Source organism: Phalacrocorax carbo, chromosome 17, assembly GCF_963921805.1.
Source record: "Phalacrocorax carbo chromosome 17, bPhaCar2.1, whole genome shotgun sequence".
NCBI classification, from domain to species: Eukaryota; Metazoa; Chordata; class Aves; order Suliformes; family Phalacrocoracidae; genus Phalacrocorax; species Phalacrocorax carbo.
The window spans coordinates 924,053-951,569 of record NC_087529.1 but is presented as its reverse complement, the minus strand read 5'-3'; the positions used below and the strand labels follow the sequence as shown (position 1 = coordinate 951,569).

The window sequence follows — 27,517 nt, the reverse complement described above, 5'->3', positions numbered from 1 at the left end:
CTCCCGGAAGCAGGCGCGGGACCGGAGCGGTGGGCCGGGCCGGGCCGGGCCGGGCCGGGGACGCGGCCCGAGGGAAGAGGGGCGGCCGGAGCAGCGCGGCACGGCCTCCCCGGGTGCTTCGCTCTCCGCGTTACGTACAAGCTGGAGGCGGGAGCGGACCGAGCCTTCGGGGCGTCCGCGCGCCTCCCTGCGCGCTCGGGCCGCCCGCCCCGCCCGGCACAGCCCCCCGGCCCCGCGGACGCGGCGGCGCCCCTGGGGCCCGCAGCCCCCGTCAGCGCTCGGCGGCCTCTGCTTGCGCTGACGGCAGCGGCAGGAGAAAGAGCTGCAGCTCCTTAAAGCTCCTTCCTCCCGCCTTCAGCGCCGCGCTCTCTGCGCGGCCTTGGCCGTCGGTTTCCGTTGTTTCCCTGCCACGGCTCAACCCGCACCTCCGGCGCTGAACGCGGGGGTCGCCGCCGCAGCCGGCGGGAGAGGAGGGAAGCGTGATTTTCGTTACTCAGGCAAGGGGGGAGCCCCGAACGCAGCCAGCTGAGCACGTCCAGCGCCGGCGGGAAGGGCCCGGCGCGCCCCGGCGCTGCCGACGCCAGCGGTGGTGAAGCAGCGACGGCGGCTGCTGCCGGAGGGGCCGCCGGCACCGACCCGCGAGCCCTTGTCGTTCGCAGTCGCGCAAAGCGAGCTCGAAGCTCAGGGGAGGCGAGGAGCGGGGCTGGAGCGGCCGCAGGGTTACCCAGGTTCCAGCAGGTCTCAGTAGAACATGCTTTTATTGCACAACACAAACCATATCCACATTTTCTTCTGTTTATTTAAAATAAAAGCCATAGACGATATATTACCTGAACTGAAAAGTCAAACGTAGTAAGAAATAATAGGCTGCAGCACCCACAGTATTAAAACATCACACGGCAGCTTACTCAGAACACGTTTGGCGACAATTCCAAACCCTGCATCCGGGCTGGGTTTCCAAAGGCAATTCAGGTTACAATGCATAGACATACAATTTATACTGCAGCAAAACAAAATCCACTTATAAAAGTCACAGTGAAAGTGGAGGTGAACTTTTACTAAGCTTGTGTAAGTAAAATGACTAAAAACTGCTGTTCTGGAAAGCAATTCCCGGTCAGAGAACTATATAGAGAAGATAATAACTGAACATAACAACCCTCTGAAATCGAGCTTATTTCAGAAAGATAATGAAAGACACGAGTTGTTTTTTTTTTGTTTGTTAAATGAAATTCTGTTTCCACAGCCCAAAACTCAGAACTATCCTGGGTCCTTCTCTGCTGTGTGTGAACAACCTGAAAGCACTCGCAGTGTGTTACCTACAGAAAACCAGAGGTCAGTACGGCTCCAGGCTTCAGTAACACCAATCATTACTTAAAGCCAGGGGGGTCTATAAATTGTCCAGAGTAAAGTAGCTATTAAATGAGGAAAGTGAAAGGAATGTCATGTCCCAGAGATGTACGATGAGTTGAGAGATCAGCTTTGTACATTCTTTGCCCCGTGGTCTCCTCTCACCTGTCAGGCAGCTGCGCCCCACAGTTTATTACAGTGCTCTGCCGCACAGAAAAGAAAGGTCGAATGCATAAGCTGTGGTGTAAAGGTCCTCAGGCCTCTAAAGAACGATGCCGCGATGGAAGCAGCGCGGCCCCGCAGCCGCCTCGCCCGTCACCGCCGCCCTTCCCAGCGCAGGCCACAGCCGCTGGGTTTCCCACCCGCCTCACTCGAGGCACCGCAGCGCAAGGAACGTACACAGGAAAGGGACGAACGCCGCCGAGGTTAGCTGGGCTTCGCGGCAGGCTGGCCCCTCTGCCTGAGCCCCCGTAAACGGGGACGAGCCCCCCTCCGCCTCTCACAGCACCGGAGCTGGGGTGAAACGGCAGGAACGCTCTGCCACGCAACCACGCTCTGACACGAGACCTTCCCTGCTGGCGCTCCCACCATCTTCCTCATCGGGTCACCTGCAGTCAAGAAGGAGCAGTGAGAATAAAGCTGGGCAGGAAGGTTGCAAATGCCAAATGAAGATAGAATTAAACGTCATGATTTTCTATCAGTCATTATTTTAAGGAAAAAAGCAAACAGGTGAGAGATCAAGCACTTATCCTTCAGCTCGTAGCAAGCAATAAACAAGGCCCTCAAACCCCAAAATGCAGGTACTTAGCCTGAAAACACATTACTATGAAACAGATGTAAGCCCTTAAAAGAAACAAGTTTACTTTTCTTAATGGTCGTTAGAAAAAAAAAAAAAAAGCAGAAGAGTGAAAGTAAAGTGATTGTGCTATAAACAAGGGTTTTTTTCATCCATTTATTCAGGTATTTTTGTCAGTAATAAGATTTTCACCGCTTCTTTAGCAACCGTCAGTCACGGTATTGTAACGTTAACATAATCCCTTCAGTTTAAAACAGACTAAGCATTCACCTTGCAGACAGATTCGAGGGTGCGGCGGGGAGAAGTGAGGCACTGCCTGCACAGAGCTGCAGCTCCTAAAGCTTAGAGAGGGGCGAGTTCCGAGGGGGGAACCAGTCGCAGCGTCACCGCTCTGTGAAACGCCAGGCGGGACACCTCGCCTCCTCACGCCTCTTGGGCGCCATCGGACAAACGGAGATGTGGGGGGCGCGGGTCAGGATCTCGCCGAGGCCCTCCTCCGCTGCCGGTGAGGACTGTCCCTGGGGAAACACGCTGCAGAAATAATTCCCTCCCACTTTCATACTCGCAGAAACCGGCCCGTGCTCGATGCACAGGATGCATCTGAAACAGGCTGTACTCAGTGCTGGGGGCAGCGATCAGCAACCTCCCTCAGCTTCAGGTTCCACACGGGAAACAGAGACATCCCGAGAACCGTAAGTACAATCTGGCCACCCTGTCTGTCTTTCACACACGGACATTGGAACAACCTGGCTCAAAACAGATGAGGGTTTAACAAAGCTACTGTTCAGAAGAGTTTAAAATACCAACATGATTCAGAGTCTGCTGGAATTTTAGCGATTACCTCAGTAAGGCCAGATCATGTGGTTGCGCAAACCAGCACGGCTCGCATGGCAGACGCCTCCGACTTCGGCCTCGGGGACTCGTGACAGCCAGGCCCAGCCCCGACACCGCTCTGACACTGCCGAAGCCGTCGGCACCTGGTGGCGCCGGAGACCGGAGCCTGCACTGGATTAACGAGTACAGATCCTCTTAACGGACTCGCTGCCGAGAATCAGGGGCGATTCTTGATTTTCCCCTAATGACTTTTTCACGCGCTGACCACCTCTGGGATGAGTGATGTTACAAAATGCGGGCAGGGGGCGTCTAAGGCATAAGCAGGCTTGTCAGAAAACCAGTGTGGAACCCAACCCTTGCCTCTCATGCTAGTTTCAGGAAAGAGTATTACACAGCTGAACAACAACAAAATCTCAAAAATACACTAACAAATTCAGGTACTTGCATATATTACATCATGATGTGTCTCCCAGGCACACTTCCTAAAACTTAAAAAAAAAAAAAAAAAAATCCATCCAAAGAGGGGCGTGCAGAACTTGCTGCTGCAATAACTTACGGCTTTTGCCATTCAGATAACTGAGACCTGAAAACCCCCAAAACAAAAGAACCCACACCCTCATCAATGCAGAAACTGATCCCTTGTTATAGGTTTTGGTCAAAATTAGCTTTTAAAAAAAAATAAATCCAGCGTCTCAGAAGAAACATGCACCACGAGGATGAAAGAATTCGCTCACGGCTCAAAGGCTTCCCCGATCAAAGATGCTGGCGCCGTCACTTTCCTCCAAGGACGGAGGTTCTACAATGGGCATTTCTGATTACTACGTAGAGTGCTGTGATATTCAAGTTAAGAAGCCCGCACCAAGTTGAAAAGTTATGTTATTTTAAATGTTTTTTTTTAAACTCTTGAAATCAACAGTCATTAAGTGGATGCTGCACATACGCATCTTTTAATTTTTGAGTGCTTTATAAAGACAAGTAGGTATCCTTCCTGTTCTACAAGTGTAAAGCAGATGCAGAAACATTTAATGTGCTGTGAAATTGGCCAAGTCACTTAGTATGAGTCCTGATGGTAAAACCTCCCTTTGCTCCCTGTTAAAAACCACCGGACAATGCATATATAGATGTTAAAAAGATTAGTCCCGTTTTGGTTTTGCTCAGACACACAGCAACCTAAAAAAACAGCCAAAAATTCTACTTTTTAAATAACTATCCCACCATTACCCCCAGTATTCATAAAAACCAGAGTAATCACTGCAATGCAGAAATGCAATCTGTGCTTTGAAAATACTTGAGGCTTCTTCTTGGGGGAGGAGGGAAAGAGTTGATTCTAACACACGTGTTCCTGTGTATCCATTTGGAACCAAAAGTGGCACGTAGCCTGTCTCAGAACACGACATGAAAAATGTCTTTCCTTCAAATTGAGTGAGCTACACGGACTGACGTGCATCGTCCCTCTAATGATCTGCAAACGTGATTTTCGTAGCATCACTGTATTGGTGACAGGAGACCATTTACCATGGCCAACTTGTCTACAGCGTCGGCTCGCAAACACAGGGGGTCTGGGAGTGGGGGGTTAGAGAAGCAGCTACGTAGATGATAAAGTGGCAAAAAAGCCAAGCAGGAGAACCACAGAGAAACAGGTAAATATGTTCTAGCAAACCTCTGGCCTAGCCAGATATAAAGAATCCTGAAGGAAAATAAAAGCATTGGCATTTAGTTTAATTAGACAATTATAAAGCATTCATGATATACAAAAACATCAATCATCTTAAACATGGATTTAGTAGATCAGCTACTCATTTTTGTTGCAAATGCAGAATTTCAAAAATTACGCTATATGCCAAGAAAAGTCAATAATGTTATACAAACCAGTTCTTATACTGCCCAACATCCACCTGCTCAACTCTTCTACTTCTGTCAAAAAATGAATACACACTAGGCGATATCATCTACATCATTGTAAACAAAGACTGCTTAGAACAAGAGTAGTCAATAACAATATCGTTAACTTGCACAAATCACAACACAGAATGGATGTGTTTAATCTGTTCGCGTGTCGGCTCAAATCCGTGTTTTCTTTTTCAATATTGCACTTAACATTTGCTGTCTGCTGGAGGATCTGAAGGATGAAAGCTTCAGTTAAGATACAGGTGATACAGACCAGATTTTAGTTTTCATCTTTTTGGTTAGGTAGTCGTCTCTACTTATTTAAGCAATAAACAGGAAAAGGTTATAAAATACCAGTGTGTGCATATTAAGAAATAGCAAACACGATCGAAACAGGAATTTTGTCATCGTAGCTTCTCTAAAATAACAGTGGAAAAATTCTTAACGCCAAACCAGAAAACATACTGTTAAATCAGACTGTGCTCCGTTTCTGCAAGTAGTGCTGAAATTCAAACCAGAGTTATGTCCCATGTAAACATGTATATGGGAAGTGGCAAACCCCACCAAATAACCCAGTAAAACTGCAGTTGTCGTTGTAGTCTCTAAATCAACTGATGCTGAAAATCCTGAACTTAAATGTCTGAAGTGTACAAGCAGCCAAAACTTTGTAAGCCTCAGCTTTAACATCATATGTCATTTTATTAGAAATTGTGGTTTGCAGTTTAAAGTTTCCTGTGGAAAAAATATGAAGCCAGCAGAGCAGCAAAGAAACCATACAAGCTTCCTCTCATTTTAGGGAAGCTTTGCTAGTCTCAGTTTGACTTTTAAATTTGGGTTGTCCAACACAGCAACTTGTAACACAAAGGCCAATATTTAAAAAAAAACATTTAAACAAACCGCAAATAAGATCCAAACGCACCTAACTTCCTTCTTCCCTCCATTTCAAAATTTTAGTTCTGGACTTGAAACTCAGCACTTGACAATGATCCTCGGTAAGTAAACACTTGAAAAGGGATCATTAGAGCTATATGCCCCCATCTCAGAGAGACAATTTACTAAAAATTCCTAAATTAAATACATAAAAGTGTGACAATGCAAATAATTTGTCTCTTTTGCAAGACAATTAGATCATGAAGTTCTTAGAATTATTCTAAGAATTACCTCAAGTAACTGAGAAGTTTAATTACAAATTAACGTGTGTCTTCAGTGTTTTGGTCAAAAGTTTAAAAAAGCAATGTTCTTGGATTAACTAATCCAATGGAATGCAATGTGCAAACATTTACTTTCCCTCTCTCTTTAAGATTATTTTGAGGCCACCTCAAGCGGGGTCTTTTAGAAAAAAACTTGAGCTTTCTGTACCTCACAAAACAGTGCTACCTTCAGATGTTTAGATCTACCTTTCAGTCTTGGACATAAAGTAATTCAACTTCGGGTTGTGGCTACTAATGTCAGAAGTGCAACAATTCCCTTCTGGAAAGACTATGATTCTGCAATGGCTGCCTCTTTCAGTGCAGAAAGAAATTTACTACCCAGATATATTGGTTTATAATTGCAGAAATTTTCTAATATAAAGGTTGACCTTTTTTTCCTTATATTACACAAGGGTCAACAAGAATGTTAAAAATGAGGCTTAATTGTCTGAAGGTGAGGTGAAGGAAGCACTTGTCTAGTAACATCATTTGACTCGAACTCTAGAACAAAGTTTAATATCACAGAATGTAAAAAGAGTCAGTAATAAAATAATATACATTAAATATTCCTCTTACTTCTGCTAATAGGAACATACATATAGCATTTTCTCATTTACCAAAAGCCTTTGTAAATGACCTGATTCTGTAGAGCTTCTTTTTTTGTAGATACTGTAAACATTTAGAATTTCTAAGGCTAAAAACAGGCACAAGTCTTCCACGAACCGTTATTATTCCTAAAAGCATTAAGGAATATATTCCAAATCTGCTATTCCTTCTTATAACAATAGAAATAATTGAAATATAATACTGTAATTCATAACGCAGATCCTTAATTAAAAAAGAAATAGAGCTTAATCATGACAACAATTAATGATATATAGGGAATACTCCTAATTTTTTTAAAATTATCTATTGCATCAAAATTACATTTCCAGAATCTCTGTGCTTGGTGTTATTCGATTTTATACAGTGGTAAGTTTAAGTAGTGACTAAAACCATTTCTAAGAGGGTAAAATTCAACCACGTCATGTCAGCATTATCAGCACCCCAGCTTTATAATAATGCAGCTGAGATCTGCAATATCTATTTTGCAGACTATGATACTAAAGCCACATGGTAGGTGGCACCTTTTAGAAGATGTCAGACGCTCCTCTCCACAATTTCCGTGAGGTGATTTTGTTTTGTGCCTCGTTAAGGTACCTGAGCCAACAGTCTTGTTTCAGGCTGGTTTTTCAAGATTTCAGAGGTTTTCCCACCTCTGTAACAGGTTCCCTTTCGCTGAGCAGCTAAGCGTTAGCCAACATGTCAGCAGACGGATTCCAATATACGTTAGCAGCAATGCATTTCCAGAGACACGTTGCAAAAACATTGAAAGCATTTGTCGTCTAGAAGTCGTCTTCTCCCCTGCACATTCCGAACAAAATAACTCACCACCAAGTAATTTTGAATTCATAGATAGGACGCTTGCAGTAATAGTGGTTTATCAGGTGCTTATCACACACCCCAATACACTGGTGATCCACAGTTATCCCTCTGTCAGACAGGTCTGTCACAATACAGTGCAGAAGATCATAGACATCAGCCACAGCCTCCCAGGGGCCAAAAGATACATCTACTTCACAATGATGCTCAAATAGCTTTGTCTCACTTTCACTCCTTTCAAAACGTAAAGAATTGAAATGTGGGCATTCATAGGGAGTGATGGGCATCTCTTCTTTGAAGACACAGACCTTCAATTTTGCAAATCTTGCTTTTCTTTGCATGGCTCTAAGCTTTGCTATTTCAATTATCCGTTCCAAATGATCTAGGAAAAAAACCAAGATGAAAATAACAATGAAGCACCTAATGAAAGAAGACAAATGCAATTATTTCATGCGAAACATATTACTGCAGTGCTTAACAAGTTATTCCTAACATAATACTGACAGCAGCGGGAGGCTGCATGTAGCTATATAGCAATTAAATCGATCTCAGTTTTCTCGTGCACTTGGTGTCCTTACTATATGCCGAAGCTTACTCAGTTGCAGGTCCTAACAGAACAAATGCAGAGGCAGAGAAATTTTCTCATTTAATAACCCTTGCATGTTATGGCCTAGATCTTGCTCCCTTTTAAGACATCATAAAAATGCACATCCTTGGATACAGCAGAACAATTCTGACACGGAGACCTCAAAGATCTAAGGAGCATGAAAGGTACATAATAAACTTCTCAAATACAATGGAATCAGACCTGGAAGCACCTTGTATACTACTTGAATCACGCTAGAAGGAGCAGTCAATACTACTTTGTTTATTTACCTTTGTAATATGGCATTAGGCCCAGGAAAGCTTGTCTAACTTTTTCTCCTTTAAGAGGCTGGATATCCTCTAGGTTGTCTAGCAATGGCCCTATGGAATAATACTGAGCTTCCTTGTAAACTGGCCTCACTCGTTCTCTTGGTGGCAGGTCACCAGATCGTAGAAAGTTAAGTATGTCTCTAAAAAAGGGCAGAAATACTGTTAGAGTAACAAGTTTCCACCAGAACTACTGCAGGTGGGAAGGGAGATAAAACGCTGGATATTCATTGTTTATTCTATTGAGATAAATATCCTTTCGCTTAGACAGTAACTGAAACAAGTTAGTCATTTTTCCAACGTATGTTTTTAAAACATTTGCCATGTTCAAATTTCCAGGCCATCATTTCCACATTTTGCCTCTGTTAATGTCAAAACTCATTCCAAAAAATACCCCCATATTTTAAACAAAAAGCTCAAGGTGGAGTACCACTTAAAATAGAAGAGGACACAGTATTCCATGGGGAAGAGATCGTAGTCACTGTACTTCAACTTTAGGTCTGTGACAAAATAATCTTTTCCATTCTCCTGGAGAATCATACACGTGGACGTTCTATCCCACACAGAACCAGGAGTCTAGCTGAAGGGATGGTATATTTGCAAAGGAGGTGTTCTCTTCACAGGATTAGGGTCATATACACTTGTAGTATAAATAAAAATAGCAATAAAAAAAAATACAATAATAATAAAAACAATAAAAATGAGAGAACGTTTCCTTGTAGTTCTGAAACACCGTTAAGCCACAAGATTTTTAACAAGAAATCCCTTTGTAAACATTAACCAACAAAACTATTATTGACCAGATCAAATAAAACAAGCGTTAATGCAATCTTCATTAGAATGTCAACAAATACAGCAAGGGCTCACTTCTCTCTCTGTGCCAGCTCTATTTTCAATTCAGATTGATAACATCACAAATGAAGTGACTTTCCAACAAAGTGCCAGGTACCTCCAAACTGCCAAGTGTAAAGAAACAATTATTTTCCAATAACTATAGTGGCCTAATCTATTCCTGTCCCCAATTATAGTACAGCCCAAATGCCCTTTGCAAATAATTCAGTCCTCCTCCATTGAAGAGATTAAGGAAATGCCTACAAAGGAGAAACAAGAAATGTAAGTTAAATTGCAAAGCGTGCTTTGGGCACAGATCTCAACCTATGAACATTAACCCATGAATACTGCTTATCTTTTCTAGAATTCTCACACCAATTCAAACAGAGTAGTAATAAGATCGTGATTAGTTTAATTAAAAATAAAACAAAAGATAAACACACAAAAAGGAATCCCGAAGGTGAAGGAATATGGCATGACCAGCAGAAATAATAATTTAAAAAAAAAATTTTGAGGCTCATCCTTTTTTACCAGTGACGTTATATCCTATTTAAACACAGAAATCATACTTTCAGCTGTTTTAGAAACCTAGATGAATTCCTTCCATTCCCTCTTTATCATAAATACTGTAATAACAATTAAAAAAGCCGTGTTGTACAAAAGAGCTTCATATGAAAAGCAGTGCCAAATACATTCTTTTTTAAAACATCAAAACAACTTGATACCTTGAAGGGAGGTACTCTGGAAGAGACAATCCACAAATTCAAAACATTATTTGTTTTTCTTTTCCTATTGTAAAACTTAAGCCCTTAAGAATGAAAAACAAATAGTTTTTTAATTGCAATATACCCTCCTTTTGAGACGTTTTGAAGGCGTGGATGCCAGCCAGTCACATTTACCTACTACACAAATATGATTTCACTAGAAGGAAAAAAAAAAAAGTTAAAACTTATTTTTCTTTAAAAATAATTTTCTTCAGTAACGACTTTTAAAGTGTACTACTGAGGACACTGTACCTACCCAAAGTAGGTTCCATCTCTGTCAATAAAGTATCTGCCTTCGGGATCTGTTGGAATATAGTGTCTTCCACTGAACATAGCCGCCAACATTGTGTCCTCATAACGTCTCAGTGTTGACAGTCTTGTTGTAAAATACATGCCTCCTACGTTGAGCGGCACAACTTCTGGGAACTGCAAAAGCAACCACATCATCAGAAACGAGCCTCTACGCCTCGGCAGACACGTTCAGGCCAACAGGGTTACAACTTCTAGGAGACATGGTGTACAGTCTTGCCACTGCGACGTAATGTGGCCCGACCAATGCTTCTCTCCTGACCTGTTGCCACAGAACAGCGAGGTTTAAGGGTTAATACCTTGAATACTTTGGCTGGCTTCTGGGTGCAATCAGTGAATGCTTTCATTTTAGTTGGAAACCTGAAACAGCAGTAATAATTCAGCTTTAAAACCAGATACTCATTAAAAGCATGAATGCCTCCTCTTGGCTCTTTTGGGGAAAGAAAGAACAAAACCAACACCCCTGGCTCCTCTTCCATACACACACACACACACACACACAAAATAAAGGTAGGAAGCCTCAGGCCAACCTGGGGAGTTGCACTCAGTTGCTACTCTACCGGTTCCTTAACACCACCATACTATACTATGCCATACCATACGCTGAAAAAAACAGTGATTCTGTATTTACATTAGGTTTACAGCAGGCCTAAAATCTTAGTATCACACCTTAAGATGCCTCAGTACCAGAATAAAAACTTAATTGTATGTGTCAAGTCCAAACATGGATGAAAATTCTAAGTAACGCTGCCAAGCTACTGAAGTCAAATTCAAGAGACTTAGTTTTATTCAATCATTTAGCTGCTGATGGAAACTGAACTGGATATCCATAAATACTCCAAGCAAAAAGTCCGGAGTTCTTTGCCGCCCGAGCAGTACATGCTGCAATAACTGGACCTTATCAGATGACCAGCACCAGAGAGCTCTTACCTGCTGAGGCAGCAGAGGTAGTGCTTGTCCTGCCTGGGTTGCAGTAGGAGTGGCTGGCTCTTGGAAATCATCCTCTGCATCTGAGCTCGACATGGCATCATCCGGGTTTCCACTCACTTTGTTCTGCCCTGTAACTACCACCATCCCTCTGGCTCTCGTAAGCAGGTCTGCTGGGTAGGCAGCCGTGGCAGTGCTAAATGGGAAACAAGACCCAAATTCCTTAGGCGCTCTCCCCACCAGCTGCAGAAGATCACGTGGCAGGCAAGGCACGTCACTCCGCAGCTTTACACGGGTAATTTACAATGGCATTGTTATTACAGGGAAACGAATCGCAGCAAGGATGACTGTTGTGCTGAGAAACAAACTGGGAGAGGGCTGTCTGCAGGCATGCAGTTTGCAGAGCCGCACCAAGGTCCGACAGTCACAGAGCCCCTGCCAGTGGCTGGGTAAGAGACCGGCGTCCATTGGCTGCGTGGTGCAGTGCATGATTGGCTCCGCCACGCTCCTGCAGCAAAATGTCATCTGCTGGATGAATTTGGGTGGCTGCCGTTCCACCCCGCCCGCCGCAATAGGCCATCTGCAGCAGCACGTCCCGAAATGCACGCTCTCATTGGCCCCGCGCGCTGTGCAACACCCCGGACTCCTGCTCCACCAAGCTCCCAGTCTATCACCTTCAGCTGCAAAAGCGGATCAGGCCCTGCCACGGACAGTGACAGGCACCATACAGGCTCCCTCTTCAGTTCTAGCACTTCCTGTGAACTGTGAGAATCGAGCTTTCCAACCAGAGAGAGAAGAGGGACGTTTTCCTGCGCACTGCACCACTTGGTACTGGACAGGACGCAAACGCACACCGCTGATACGCCTGCACTTGACTGCGCCTATTATCTTCTGCATTTACCGCTAATTATCAGTTTCCTTTTCCACATAGAAAAAAGGCACAGCAACACAACTACAGTGCTTTCACAGTCCTCCTTAAGCCAGCAGACAGGACGGACTAACAGTGAGCTCATTATAAAAATAATAATTCCAAGAGCAGAGTAGGAAAGACCAGAAAACCCGCTGTTCTCTTTGCATTGCATCCTTACGTAAGAAGTACCCCTCTTCACAGGACTGCTGTGGTGTCTCCAGTGGCATCACAACATCCTAACAAAGACATTATTCTACTGGAGGCTTTATCTAGCTCTCTAACCCTGCAAGCTCCTTCTCTCAAATCACTATAAAACATAAAAAGAGAAGGAATATTTGCACAAGCGCATCTGGTACATTCAGTTATTGAATAAATAAATGTTTTATAAAGGTTGCTTCCGATCAAAATCAACAAGCAGAAATTACATAAAATTTTAAGAGCTGTGATTAATTATTCTGCCTTACTAATTCCACTAATACAGTCAGTATGCACATCGTCAGGCTGTCTGGAGATCTCAGCTCTTTAAGGAAAAGCTGCAAGTTCCAAATGAACCCAGGCAGAACCGGGATGCTCCTGGTCAAAACAGCTACTCTTTAGAAATGGGATCAAAACCTCCCCATTCTCTGGGACTGTACATAGCCTTCTTCCACCAAAATTTGGAGGTGAATCCTAGATCCTGTTTAATATCCTAACAAACCTAGATTAAGTAGCGTGAGATTCCAGAAAATTTCTTTTTAAACTGCAGCTTCTTAAGAGGTTTGCCTCAGCTCAAGGCAGGTATTTAATTTCTCTTCTCTACCATTCAAAAGATGGACTTCTACTTCATAATCATTTTTCCTCCACAGTACACTGCACAGGCAGATATATAAGGATGGAAGGGCTCCTCAATGCCCACACCCTATTAACAGTTTTAGTATTTGTCCTGAAACAACATTTATTCTGACATCATCAATTATCAAAACAAGTCAACTATGCCTCACAGATAAAGAGCATATACAACATAAAAGATTATTTTAGTAGGGACTCCTTTAAGGAGGTAAACAAATTATCATCCCGAAACAGCTTGCAGAGCTTAATTTATAAGATACATAGTCAAAATTGAGTGTGAGCCTGTATTTACTGTGCACGTATTACTTACAATGCTGTTACCTGACACCAGCGCTTTCACTGCTCTATTTCCAGTCCTCTTAAGACTGTTGAAAAGAACTCAAGACTGACCAAAAATGTGATCCTTAATTGTGTACTCTTTTCGAGAAGGTCCCATAGATTTCATGTAAACGGAGCGTAGTCTGAATAAACAAAATTCAGCTCCATTATGTGTATCGGAATCATGGACCACAGAACGTGCTTTGGGTAAGTTCATCCATCTGACACTGTACCAAAAAGGTCCTCTTTCCCAACAGAAGTAGAGATTTGAGAAAAAGCAATCATCTTCCTCTTTCATAATCCTCCTTCAACATGACACCAAGGTTTAGGAAAAAATCATGAGAGAGCATACGTTCATTATGTTATGCTCATGAGTAACAACCTTCTCTGCCATTGGAACAGTCACACAAAACAACCTCCTAAAGGGTGAGGTTTAGCTTGCAAGGTCTCAGCCCACAACTAGTCCAGTATTTCAAGAATAAGATTAGTGGCAGTAAAATGAAGAGACTGATCGTTGACAAGTTTAACCCATTTTTTGACACTTATTAAAAGATAAGTGAAGTTCCTCTCTAGGCCTGCTTCACTTCCTGTTCATCCACAGGCACGGAGCAGCCACGCCGCAGTATGCTGACCGGAGCAGTCTTCCTAAAAGAAAACATAAGCTACTCACTGGCCAGCTTTCTGGCATACAGTCGTCTGCATTTCGGTTCTCTGCATTTCATGAGGAATATGCATCCATCTGAATATCCTCTTCTCGGCACTTAAAGCATGCACAAAAATTATTATTAACTAGGCACAAAAATATTTCTCCATTAAATATCTAATTAAAGTTACAGGGTTTGTTTTGTTTATTTAAACTAAGGAAATGCATTCTTTTAACTTTCAAATATGTTTGGGTCCAGCTCATCAGATAAATATGGAGAAAACACCAATAAACAAAATGATTACTCAGTAAAATATTTAATTGAGCCATACCTCAGCACCATCCAACTCTACCAGAAATACCTCCTCCCAGTTTACAAGCTACGTGTCATTTAAATGGCAGAGATTACTTCCCAGAGCTTTATCGACAGCTCAGATACTGCCTCACATACACACAACAAAGCAAGCTTACTAATGAACTGGGCCTGCAAGTTTTGCTTCATTCCCTAGGGCAACCCTAGAGCTGCATCGAGTTGTACTTGATGCTATGATTCAAAAAAGCTCTGCTGTTCCCTCAACTTTTCTGTATCGGTTTAAACAACATTCTCTTAAAATACCGTCTGAGGTTGCACCGGTGTTGGAAAGTTATATACCTATAAAAAAGTGACATAACAATTATAGGGTCAGTCTTTCTTATCAAGGTACTGATGTATGAATCCACCACAGCAGGCCTACACGATCTGCTATTCGAAGCCAACACATCGGAACACGCGTGTTTTGGGGAGATACCAACCAGATTGTCAGAAAGGCTCTCCCTTCTTCAAGAGAAACTGGGTCCCTCTGAGGACGCAGAATGAGACGTGACTTAGCCGTCTCTCCATAGCATTCTTAAAGAGACTCAGATGATCACAGGTTTGTGCGAATAAAGCAGCAAAGACAGGATATCCAGTTAATTCTAATAAATCTGTGTCAGAATAGTGAATAACCATCCTGAAAAAGGGCAGGGATCCCTGAGCTGCCCTAAACTGGATTATACGTGTGACTGCAAAATCCTGGACGCGCTCAGCACCTGCAGTCGTTAGCACAGGACAACACAGAGTACGACAAAGGGACACTTTTGCATCAGACGTGCCATATGGGAGGATGCGACGGGGCGCTTCGTCACCAGCGACGCTCCTGGGCGCGGTGGAGGCTGCCCAGCCACCGCGGACCAAGGCCTCAGGCGGCACCCGCTGCCGCCTTACGCAGAATGTCACAGCACGGACAGGCTTTTATGAGCCTGAAGCAGCTTTCCAGCTTCACCTCCGTGAGGTGCGGAGGCGTCGCCCATTTGTGGACCAGGCAGCACAGTCCCAAGGGAACTCAGAAACTGAGCGGGACGTGTGGATAAGCCAGGTGCCCGGCAAATTAAGCACTAATTAGGCGCAATCGCTTAGCCCCTTGCTAGGTCCTTCCAGACAGCCTAAACGTTAACAGAGCTCACCATAAAGCGCCTGCAGATGCGGGAGCTGTGACAGGCCCGGGCCGAGGTGCTGCCGCTCCCGCGCCCGGCGGCGGCCCCGGCAGGAGCAGCTCCGCACCCCGCCGGGGGTCACCGGCGAGGGCCGCCCCCGAGCGCCCGGCCGACACCCCGCGGCCGGGCCGGGCCGGGCCGGGCGACGCCTCAGCTCAGCGCGGCGGGCCCTTTCCCGCCCCTCGCCTGACGGGCGCCGGGTCAGCGGGGCCGCCGCCGCGCTCACGCCCCCTGCCGGGCCGCGGGGGAACCGCCTGCCGCCGCCCCTCGCCCGCCCGCCCCGGGAGAGGAGCGGGGCCGCCCGCCCGCCCGCACCTGCTGCTGCTGCGGCGGCGGCGGCTCCGGGGCGGGGAGCGAGAGCGGCCGCCGCGCCCCGCCGGCCTCACGTAGGGCCCATCCGGGTCCCGCGCGGGCGCGGCGGGCCCGGGCAGCGGGGCCGTCCCCGGGAGCGGGGCGCACGGCCGCCCCCCGCCCGCGGCGCGCCCCTCCGTTCCGCTCGTCCATGAGGGGAAGCGGCCCGTAACGCGACAGTTACCGGGCGCCCCGGGAGGGGAGGGAGGCCCGCGGCGGGAAGCCAGGGGCAGCAGCTCCCCGCGGCGGCACTAGGGGACGCTCCGCGCTCGCTCTGGCAGGCGGGAAGGGCGCGGCGGCGCGTCCTGCGGCCCTGAACCACCGTGCGGTCGGTGCCGCTTTTACAAGCCCTGCGAGTGGTCTCCAGGGGGAGGTGCAGCAACAGAACAAAGAGGAAAACCAAAACGGCTTCAAACAAAGCAGGATTTGTGGACACAGAAGCCTTCTGGGAAGAACTCTTCTCTTGAAAGCAGTGGAGAAGGCTGAGGCCACGGTGGGCATGCCAAGAGCCACCGGGATGAGCAGAAAGTAAGACACAAAAACCATCCCCAAACCACCTTACTTGAGTTACCGTGTTCCACAGTGACCAAGGGACGCTCAGACCTTCAGGACACACATCTCCCAGCACGGTTCTCAGACACGGTCTCACCGCAACTGCTTCTGAGGAACACATTCAATAGGCTAAAGCTACCTACTTTTTCCTGCAGTAGACAAATCTCATGTTACTCTTTCATACAGGATACTCTAATTCACCTTTTCTCAACACCCAGCTATTAAAAGGTAGCTGAATGCATTCAGTCACAAACCTTAGAGATCCAAACCTGGGATCCTAGATCATATCTTCCACCCAAGTAGTAACATATCAGTATCCTGAATTATTTAAATCTTAACTCTGAGGCAAACATTGATAAAAAAGAATCACATTTAAAGCATTTATTTTGAAAAATAAAATACAAAAGATCATTGAATTGTAATTGTACATTATCAACTTTTTTTAAATAAAAGATATTTAACAATTTTCACAAATGAATAAAACAACTGTTCCACCAAAAGTCTTTCAGGACAAGGACAGAAAACTCTTTTGAAAGTTTCATACATATACAACCAAACTGCTACATGGGAAAAAAAAAAATCTGTGAAGATGGGAGTTTTGGAATTAAGACAGAATAGCAATTTGAGAGACAGGCATTGCTTTGCATTCGTTAAAACCTTAAAATAGTTGTGCAAATGTGATATGGTTCTACATTAATATCGGGGGGGGGGTTTCCTTTTTTTTTTCTTCCAGGTTTACATGCACTCACAATGACAAAATTTTGAACAAAAACAGTATGAAAGAAATGGGGGAGAAAACTCTGAAAAAAGCAGGCCATGAGCAGTGCACCTCACTGGTCTTGGTGGCACAGTACTTGTAAGATCATTTCCATTGAAAAGGCAGCAGTCTTTTTTCTAAAGGAAAAAGAAAAATAAAAGTTATGTTTGAGCTTTCAAGGTAATATTCTGTTTTTATCCCTGACAAAACATTTTGTAGTTACAAATAATGCATAATTAAGTATAATCACTGTCACCTCAGTAGGTGAGAGGTCACTGTCAAGACTAACCACAGTCACTAAAAGCTTCCTTGTAAGGAATGTGGCTGCCTTTTCCATCCCCTTTCTTTGGAGTTACTTCTTGGAGCATATTTAGATGTAAATAAAATATTATGTATGAATTTGCACTTACATTCCAAATACTTGTGAAAGTGGGGTGTGTTTACATGCTGAAAGTCTCTCATTACAATGTACCAGTGGTAGCCACTGCTGGGAAGTTAACAATTTGGCTTCTCAGAAGCTGGAGAGCAGCTTGAGAGAGAAATATTATAGTTTTAAATACAACAGATAAGTGACAACATGAACGAGATGTTTCACTCATTTTAACATTGACTAATTGAAAAGATTATGGTTTCCACATCGATTTCAGAATGAAGGACCGCAATTAATCTCTGGAAAACTATTACATCCATTATTTCTAATTGGTGTGATGCTTTTGGCTATATTTAGGGCTACAGAGCGAGGTATATTTATGGCCACTATAAATATCTACGCTGGGTATATCTGTGTGCCATGTTGCTTTTGGCTGCGTTTAAACGGGATGCTTTTGGCTGTCTTTTGTTGTCAAGCTAGAACATTTGATAACACTGTTGACAAGTAAAAATCCTGGATTAACACAGTAAATCTTCCACCATTCATTCGCTGACTAGTCTGGAATTCACTGAGTTCCCTGCACAATCTTGCCATTGTTAATTCAACAACTAAAATACAGTTTATTGAAAATACTGGCTATGGAACATACTAAAAGCAAATGATACAAATCAGGTTATCTTTAGCTGTTTACCTAGAAAAAGGCAACTGGTTTAAAAAAGGAAGGAGATAGATGATTAAGAGTGATCTTTGAAGTTTCACTACTCTTAAAAAGGGGACCTGAATCTGTTGTGCAAGTATGCACAAGTGCTGAAACACAGATACTAAAATGAATAAGAAACTCTGCTGAAGAACACCCGGATGAGTTGTGGGGGTTTTTATGTACTCCTTTCAGTTCCAGGCTCTAAAACGGCACTGACAATCCAACACTGCAAATTGTGATGAGCCACGTAGAACTGCATTGTGATTCTTCAAGCACACGAACTATGCTTTTCCTCTAGGGCTCACTTACCACTGAGACTCACCTCAATGTGATTTTACAGATTCTGAATCAAGATCTGTATCTTCATATTATTCTTACCCAGAATCATACATGGATTTACTTAAGTTTAAAAAAATCACCTTAACTAAATCAAGAGGAGCAAATGAGCAGGACTGCAGGCTCTTTTATTACCTTCTGTGCAAGAAATATCCATTGTATCTTCTATTCCACAGGCTCAGTCTGTCAAGTAAATAATTAAAATGAAATTAGCTGATTTACATTAGAGGTAAAGTATCATTATCAGCACCAATGTTCGTACTCAAAGCCGTCTAGCTGCTTAGTATTATACTAAAGATAAAATTAACATAATGTAACTAAAGGAGAACTCTATCAGCATCAATTTCAACTCCAGCATCAGTTTTTATGGTTTAACCAATATTCTTACTATTTCGCAAAGCTAATTTTTGCTTTTTAGATGATCTTTCTTTGCTCTGGATAAATCTGCTCAGAGTTTGGCAAATACTGTAATCATACCAAGCTAACTGTATAAATCCACCTCCTGAAATTCACCACAGTCCCATTTTGAAGCCTCCCTCTCATATGGATTGAAAGAGGACGCTTCCAAGTAATAGTGGACAAGATAACTGGAAAATACAACCAGCATAATTTAACTAACAGATACACCAGGCAGATCCAGGATCATTTACTTTGCCAGCACACTACCTATGCACTATACACAGTGCACTAAGTTTTAAAGACAGCTCATCTCCCTGCATTTTCCAGAAATCCTTATCAGCAATACTTAATCTGCTCTTCTGACACACCCTCTCCTTGCAGCCACATATGCTGCAACTTCATCTGTAATCTTGTTATCTTTTATGTTAATGTTATATGTTAATGTAGATAATCTTGAAATAACCACAGTAATTGCATTTGAAAGCATTAAAAATAACCACGGCACACTTTCTCAGTGCAATTTGCTGACAATGACTTTTAAGCAGCACACATTTCAATAGTTGCCTTGCCTTTAAGCTGCATAGACGCTTTGGCCAGCAGATGAGTGAACAATGCTGTGAGCAACAGCGCATTTAGCTGCGTGGTGCCAGGTTCTTAACGGCTTTCTACTAGCTGAGCACAACTTGCAAAGCACGAGCACTGACTGTTCAAAGGGCGAGAGCAGGCAAGCATCCAGTAACAGAGCAAAGCCCACATTAGAGATCACACAAAGATTTATCAGAAAGATTTGGTGTCCACAGCAAAAAGTTATATTCTGAAAACAAGAAACAGACACTACAGCTATTCGACTTTACTGATCCACGTTCATTTTATCTTGCCGCCAGACTTCCTTTCTACTGTCTTCTTTGGCTGGAACAAAAGAAACCAATTTTCCTTTTTAATAAATGAATTTTCGTTTGAATGAACCGAGTAAGTCAAAATGCTTTGTTTACATGTGGCAGATTCTCCTGTGTATTCTTCAATCTCTACATCTAATAAAAGTCATAATCAAAGACTCCTTTCCTAATATTGGGGATCCGAAGTCAAGAAAGCTTGTCCCATTAGTTTTCTTTTTTCTGTTAAAAGCAAAGACATTGCAAATTATTTCGCTTTTAATAGGCTACTTCCATCTGAAATAAGCTTCTGTACTGTACCTGTCATGAAGGATGGGAAATCAAGTAATAATATAAAAGTAATGCAAGCAGAGATACACAACTCTGGAGGCAGAGTGCCCCTAAAAATGCTTTCTCTCCCAACCCTGCAAACACTATAGTCCTCTTTCTGCAGGAGGAATTGGGGGGGGGGGGGGGAAGTATTTTTCTACTTAGCTTTACTTGAACACACCCCGAGACAGTAACAGTGATGAGCCACTTTCTGGTTGTCCTTCCAAAGCACAATGTGGAGAGCACTTTAGATGGCATTTAGCCATTTACCATCAGTTATACAGCCTATAAAAATTGGGTTTTGTTTTTGGGGTTATTTGTTTTGTTTTTTTAAGCTTAGTTGAGCAGCTCTTACCTGAGAAAACAAGTAGAACATCTCGCAATTGCATTTGTTTCATATAAAATATTTCATTTAAGCAATAAAATACAAATATTTGTTATTTCTCTGCCAAATTATTTGCTCCTTCTCTAGATCATCTGCTCTGATTTGTCATGGCTAGATTAGCAGATCTTAAATCTGCAAGGCTATGGGAGGGAGAATTAATTTCACCACACATTGGAGAGGAAAAGACGATGACCCACGCACACCCAGAGGAGCCCTTCATGCTACAGAAACGGAGCACTCCAGCAGAAGCCCCATGCAACAAGTCCATCTGGTCTGCTCTGTCGCCGTGAGGAGACACGAAGAGCTGCCCAGCAGCAAGGGATGCCACCTCCCAAACTGAACTCCTATGTCCGTACCCAGGCTAGTGGTTACAGCCCAGAACCTTCCCATCACGCCTATATGAGGAAAGGGCGTGAGGCTGGAAGCGTGCCTCCCACACAGTCACGAAGCTGGGGAGAACGTAGCAAGGGATCCTGCAGTCTAAGAGAGCTACATGGTAAGGGTTTTGCTTTTAACTATTGCAATGGTTAGGTCTCTTAGGTAGCTCTTGACAATTAACAGCACTGAAGGGTACCAGATAATGAATTCTCAGTAAAATCTGAAGTTCAATAGCTCACTTGATTATTACATCAACACACCATCGCTACCCATGGCTGAAATGGTTTTATCTGATACAGTAGTAGTTCTTTTTAAAAATCTCTCATTACTTACCTCTGCCCTCTATACTATTACTTGCTTTAACCCTTTCCATGCAAGGCAACAAAATATAGAGCTTCACTACAAACAACCTTTGCAGTTTGGTCTACACAAGGGAGTCGCTTTCCTTGAGTTTCTCAGCAACACTCAGACAGCGCAGCTTTACAAGCACCATACTATTAACACTGGAGTGACACATGCACACGAAGCAGTCTTGGGACTGCTGAATGCAAGAGCACTGGAGATTCCATGTCACGGACAAGCTATTCTGTTATAATCTCTAGTCACCTATTCTCTTACGATCCAACAGACAAGTTTATAAAGAAGTGGTTTATGAAGACTGTTTGCACACTAATTTGCCACTACACCTGCAAAAAGGAAACTAATCCAATACTGTACCTGTGGCACTTCTTTAAGGAAGTCAGGAAGCTGAAATTCACCTTTATAGACCTGGAAAACCAAAAACCAACATATTACTCAAAGCTAGCATTCATTGCTGTTAAAAATACTATAGTGCTGGGGGGGGAGGGGAGGGGAAAAAAAAAGAAAAAGAAAAAGGATTCTTTTAGGTTATTAGCATCCAGTAACGCTCAAACAGATCTACCTAAACTGAGCACAATCTAGTCACAGAAGCAAGTTTAGTCACAAGGTTTGGTTGTCCAAAGTCGTTCTACAGCTGTGTGCTCAGTCCCAGGCTTACTCCATACTCAACAGTCTGACCCTGTTTGCATTAAAATGGTAAAACTATTTAAGTCATATTACATTTCAAACTTGCTCCAATTATTAAGTCCTGTGTAATCCATTTACTATGCTTTTAGAAAAAGATTCTTAACAGGATGATTAAATTCGCTAGGAGTGAGTTGCTACTTTTATTTTTTTTTGAAGTTTATATGTAACAAATCTGTTGCTTCACATTTTAGCACCTTCCATCAATTAAGTTCCCTTTGGGCTTAATTACAGTTCATAATTAAATGATTCTCCATTTAAAGTTTTACGAAAGAGGTCCCTGTCACGATCTCACGGACTGTGTCAGAACTGATACACCAGCTGGGCAACAAACAACATTCAGTTCTCAAACATTTCTATTTCACGGTTAAGAAACTCAACAAATGCCACGTAATACAACATTTTCTCATGTGTCACAGTATTCATTAAGTGCAAAACATATCATTCACCCAAACAGAAGTCTCACTTGAGCTGATCCCATCTTACTATGCTGTCAAAGGGAAGTTCTTATCATGGCAACACGACTGAAGTCTAAAAATGCTAACAGCTTAGGTTTCAATGCTGTTAAAGTGGCCAACACTCATGGAGTGTCAGCATCTCCTTCTGCCCTATTTTACACATATCTATCCCTTTATTCTACGTATCTAGCTGGTGTAATTTTCAGGTTATACGAAAGTTAATGTATTTGCTTTAATCCTTAAAGATAACAGATACCATTGTATTAGGTACATATATATTACCAGCAATTTTCTCCAAGTACACCATGTCAGACCTTGAGTCACTAAGCAAATACACTGCGTGAGAGCAGACACTTAACTCCTTCCCCCACAGGCTGTAACCACACATCTGAAACCCCCAGCTCGTGGAGGGAGAACAGTGTTGGATAAGGCTTAAGTTTTCCTTTATTATTTTCACACCATTTAGTCATAAATGTGCTTTTCATCTACAGAAATGTAAAAAATCTGTGGGATAATCCTTCCCTATACTAATAAACATACAGATTTAATAGCTTCACGTATGAGTACAGGAGAGTTCCACCTACTAGTAGGGCTGTGACAAAGTTACAGCCAGCAACTCTTGTGATTCTGAATTCCTACAACCGTAGCCTCAGTACCAGTCTCAGTTCATGGGAGTTAGTCATTGCCACAATTTCTAATCTCTCAGTGCATGCTGCTTTTGAAATAACATTGTTTGGAGAAAGAGCAAGCAATAGATATCCTCAAACATACATACAGCCATACCAAACAAGTGTTTCCACTATCTGGCTAATTAAGAAATAAATTCGCAATGTATTGACTTCTCTCCAAAGGATACTTCTTAAAAGCTGTTTGCTTCTGAGATTAAACTGGAATACAATCTGAAAGGGAGGGGTGCGGGGGGAGAAGTATTCTGTTTTGGGTTTTTTTGTTTTGTTTTGGGGTTGGGGGAGGTGTTGGTGGTGTTTTTTCTGTTTTTAGTCCCCCCCCCCAGTATAGTTGAAAAGTTTTACCGAGAAACAAAAAGACAGAACAGCCTAATGTCATGAGTTCTTTGTAGTCTTCTGTAGCTATAATCATATTTAAAAAAAAAATAATCAAAAGCCACAAACCTACTTAGAAAATCTATAAAGCCATAAATTGGAAGTGGGGCTACTCTAAACCCTCGCTCAGAGTCACACTCCCTGGTTTGAAAATTGCGTCAAAGGAAGAAGATTCAGGAAGGGATGCTTATTAACGATATCCATTTTCTCCGCTTTCCTATGAATAATGACCAGAATATGAAGACATACTGTTTTTGTCAATACACTGCAGTAGCCCAGGACTGCAGCTGAGTCAGCTCAGAGTTTCCTGCCTGAAAGACACCTCACCCGAACAGGCCTGCAGCGTTCAGCCCTCTGACTCATGCGGAGTGGACTTAGGAGCTGGCCGTTCTTACGCTTTATCACCAGGCTAAACATACCCAAACAACAAGGCTTCACTAAGTCCCATCGTGAGAGCAGGAATTACTGCACACACACCACAGAACTCTGTTCCTTCCGATATTCCATGTTTTAGGTGAAAAGAAAGGCTGATTCAAAATGACAGGCAACAGCTCATTTATATTCAGCAAGGGGGTACTGTCATTCCCATGGAAACCTTAATGAAAGCCACACCGGTCAAAAATTCAGCATGTGGCTTACTGGAGCCCAGATGTACTATAAATATTTATAAATTAGGAGAGTATTTAATAGTTTCAGCTTCTAACCAAGCCATTAAACTGCAGGCTGTGTTCTAGAGAGCAGAAATGGAAGTTACAAATCAACAATATTATCACATCAAAAAATGCTACAGAACAACCTAGGCAAGATTCACAAGAAAAGCCAGGATCTTTTATTAGACTAGTACTGGTGTTGCAAGAAACAGGCTTCTTCACCTTTTCTGGCAAAGCACTGCAGTTATTTTCTGGGAATTCTTAAAACCAGTTAATACTGATGACGATGGTACATTGTGACTGATTCAGAACCAGAGTGACCAAAACCACGCTTGTCTCTCTGGAGGCCCGCTTCTTTCTTTCTCCTGCAATTAGGACTCAGAATAATTTTTATATATCTATATATACATTTGTCTGCTCTAAAAGCATTACCATTTTAATGCCCTTTGTAGCAACAGCGTTTACTGCTAATACGCATTACTAGTTGATAGTCAAGGGCATTCATCCATCCTCAATATTAAGAAAAACAAAGACACTAATGTCGTAGCCTGGAAAGATAAGAGAATGTTTCAGGGGCATTTAATATTACATTCACATTAAATATCACAGTTTACACACCACAATTTACAAAGGCAAATCTAACCAATGACAGGCCCAAGATGATGTGTCTATATTAGGTTTAAAACACAAGTGTGCCTAATTTTGGTTCAGAACCAACATTATCTAGAATGCTGGTTTTGTCAAGATTGAGACTGCATATAAACTGGTTTAAAGTAGTTCCAAAAACATTAAGTGGTCCCTTTTGAATCAAAACCCAGGGGCCAACGGCAATCCAGAAATTCTAAAAACAATGACTCCATGTGTAGCCAAAGAAATTCAGAGGTTTCAGATTCAAAATTATTTTCTGACCAATATCTAAGTCTAAAACACATTATTCAGAGAATGGCAGCAGAGAGGCAGAAGCAGGACACTGGCATGATTACCAGTCCAAGCAAGAATTCAGTAAAATTGAGCAGAAATGGTGTTCACCATTTCTAAGGGAACTATTTTGCAAGTCCAAATGGATTTCCAAAGGGGGGGTTGGAATCTGAAGCCTGTGTCAGTTTGTCATTCAGTGTTGGCAGTATTCAAGCTGTTCTATTAAAAAACAACCAAAACAAAACACATTCTGATAGTCAAACTAATTGCGTATTATTCTTAATAAGAGATCAGAAAACAAGGCTCAGATCCAGTTGTCTGAGAAAACCCTTATAAATACACATGGAAAACTTAAGAACAGAAGTGTAACCTATAATTCATATTTATAGAAGATTAAAACACTCCTTTTCACCCACTTTCAAGCCTGGTTTAGAAAGAGTCACATTATATTTGGTCAGCTCCAGTACAGAGATAATAGGTCTTTATAAGTTAACCTGCAAGTAAGCATACTTGGGCTTGCTAGATTTTGAAAACATCAAAGCTGCAGAGCACAAAGCTATCGATGTTTGATGGTGAAAAAAAAAAAAGGTGGGGGTGGGGACACACTGGCAAAACCAGAACAGAGCCCCTTTCCAGAGACTGCACAGTACACGGAGGTACCCTCAGCTCGCTCTTTCAGACCTTCCTTAATTTTTAAGGTGGTTTACAAGGCTTACACAATTCTTCACCTCTTCCTTGGAACTGCCAAGAAAGGGACATCTAGATGTACACATTTACCCAGTAGAAACAACACTGAGAACAAGACTTTAGACAGGCCTATGAAGGACTCCCAAAAGACAGCTTGCAACCGTACCTAATTTTGTATTTTGTTAGTAACTCTGTATGCCTTACTAATCTTGGATATGCATAGTTGGTTTTAAAAAAAGTAATCAGCACCTCTGGAGAAAAACAATACTGTTGGGAATCCACATGCTGGAAGAAACACCTACTAAAGAGGGTATTCAACAATTTAAAGGACACTGAAAGAGCCTGTGCTGTTGGTGGTCACAAGACAGATGAAATAAACCCCAATTTTTGTTTTAAATGTCAGGGAGGATGCCCAAAAAGCCAAATGCCCTTATGCTTCACTTAACCAGTGTAAATAGAGATGCACAGCCTTGAGCAGCCTGTCATTACAGCATACCTCCACAATTACACATCTTTGACAACACAGGTAATTATTCTCATGCATTAGTATAAGTATACTTCACACCTTTTATCTTAGATTGTTTCTGTCTTTGAAACCTCAAATACAAAGTCTTGAAATCACAATTTTCATGGACATCTCAACTCTCAACAGCAGGAGACATTTCCTCACAATTTAAAACAGGCACAGAACAGGAGTTAGTAGAACTGTTTTTCCTCTAGATGTTACTGCAGAAAATACCATCAACAGGACATAAAACAGAGATAGATAACAGCTTTTGGATGCGATTAGAAGAATCCACATATACTTAAACAGTCATGATGAAAACCATAACTTTTTCTATAGAGTTCTGTACACTTCTGTCTCTCGATCTCTCCAAGGCAAGGAACCTAACTTCATGAAAAAGTTAAAAGTAGTGACTGGAATACGTATTGTAAGCATACAAATTCATTTAGTGGGAATTATATGCCAAAGAAAATCTGATGTAATATGTTACAGATGTGAAAGGAAACCACTTAGCCAATAACATAACAATAAGCCAGTTTCTGCTGGGCATAAGTCAGAGTCTTGCAGTTATGAGCTGTTTTCCACTTTCAGTATATTCTGTTAAACTGCTGCCATATGCTTTTTCACAAACTCACAGCACTGATAAGGACATATCAGACACTCTAACGTGGAGCGATTCTACTTTTGTGATTCATCCTAGAGTGATCAGGCTACCAGTTCACACAGCTTAGTTATTTGCATTTTCTGCATCATTTGCACATGAAGACTCTTTTTAGTTTCAGGGTGTTATCTTCCTTTATGTTCAGGATGTAGAATTTGTTAAAACTTGGGGGGGGCAGTCAGTTACGTATCTATAAGGAAGGGACCCTTGTAATCATAACAAAATGGACAGACTAGCCAGAGACAAGAAAACCGCAAGACAGCACAATTCTGCAGTCACTGAATAGCTGAAGGTTGCCCCTTGAGGAGGTCACATGCAGAGATCTGCTGAAGAGCACAACACTATTCAGACCTTGTTCCCTCTGCTCTGCATTCCTTAACTGAGACAAGATAAAGTGTCACAGAAGATAATATTGTCAGGCCTAACATAAAACAGATAAACAAAAAGTTAATGGCTTTGTTATTGAAAATATCAGAAAAATCTGTTATACTTGAGTTAGATTTGTACTCCACCCATGCAGATACCGTCAGAGATGTTTTATTTCATAACACCACATAGCACTTGGAGGCCAACATAAGGAGAGATTAAGTTAGCTTCGCACTGTTACTCCTTAAAACAAAACCAGAACTAAGATGACAAAGTACAAATACTGGTTGCATCTTATTATTTTTGT

At 42.6% G+C, this 27,517-nt stretch overlaps 2 protein-coding genes and 1 long non-coding RNA gene across 9 annotated transcripts in view; 1 reads left to right on the top strand and 2 right to left on the bottom strand.

The window, feature by feature from the left end:
- Positions 1-4,671: 4,671 nt before the first annotated feature.
- On the bottom strand, positions 4,672-15,563 carry KCTD7 (potassium channel tetramerization domain containing 7). Of its 4 annotated transcripts, none has more exons than XM_064467806.1 (6): positions 15,401-15,491; positions 11,541-13,920; positions 11,223-11,415; positions 10,240-10,409; positions 8,353-8,531; positions 4,672-7,858 (listed from the first exon to the last, which is right to left on the bottom strand). In XM_064467806.1, exons 2-6 carry the CDS (start codon positions 11,609-11,611, stop codon positions 7,482-7,484), a joined length of 990 nt encoding a protein of 329 aa, XP_064323876.1. In that variant the 5' UTR covers positions 11,612-13,920; positions 15,401-15,491; the 3' UTR covers positions 4,672-7,481. The 4 variants fall into 4 exon arrangements, with proteins under 4 accessions (XP_064323876.1, XP_064323878.1, XP_064323879.1 ...); XM_064467808.1 differs by having other exon boundaries at positions 13,268-13,920; XM_064467809.1 differs by lacking the exon at positions 11,541-13,920 and having other exon boundaries at positions 15,401-15,563.
- Positions 15,564-15,686: 123 nt separating this feature from the next.
- Positions 15,687-21,352, top strand: LOC135316079 (uncharacterized). Its single transcript, XR_010375527.1, has 2 exons — positions 15,687-17,270; positions 20,570-21,352. It is a non-coding gene; the product is annotated as an uncharacterized LOC135316079 (long non-coding RNA).
- TPST1 (tyrosylprotein sulfotransferase 1) overlaps positions 18,632-27,517 on the bottom strand; it is a 41,694-nt gene continuing 32,808 nt past the window's right edge. For all 4 annotated transcript variants that reach the window (XM_064467804.1, XM_064467803.1, XM_064467802.1 and 1 more), the window contains exons 4-5: positions 21,578-21,628; positions 18,632-18,679 (exon numbers count right to left, since the gene is read on the bottom strand). In XM_064467804.1, the coding sequence (XP_064323874.1) occupies positions 18,662-18,679; positions 21,578-21,628 (69 nt within the window). In that variant the 3' untranslated portion in view covers positions 18,632-18,661. The remainder of the gene's footprint in view (positions 18,680-21,577; positions 21,629-27,517) is intronic.

What these genes read in the sequence shown, in the direction of transcription:
- KCTD7 (XM_064467806.1), bottom strand. Translation starts at nt 11,611, where the DNA reads ATGCCTGCAGACAGCCCTCTCCCAGTTTGTTTCTCAGCACAACAGTCA. An exon ending in AGAGATGGAACCTACTTTGG is followed by an intron (nt 8,532 to 10,239) that starts GTAGGTACAGTG and finishes GCCCTTTTTTAG; the next exon opens with AGACATACTTAACTTTCTAC. An exon ending in CCTAATGCCATATTACAAAG is followed by an intron (nt 7,859 to 8,352) that starts GTAAATAAACAA and finishes TTTTTTTCCTAG; the next exon opens with ATCATTTGGAACGGATAATT.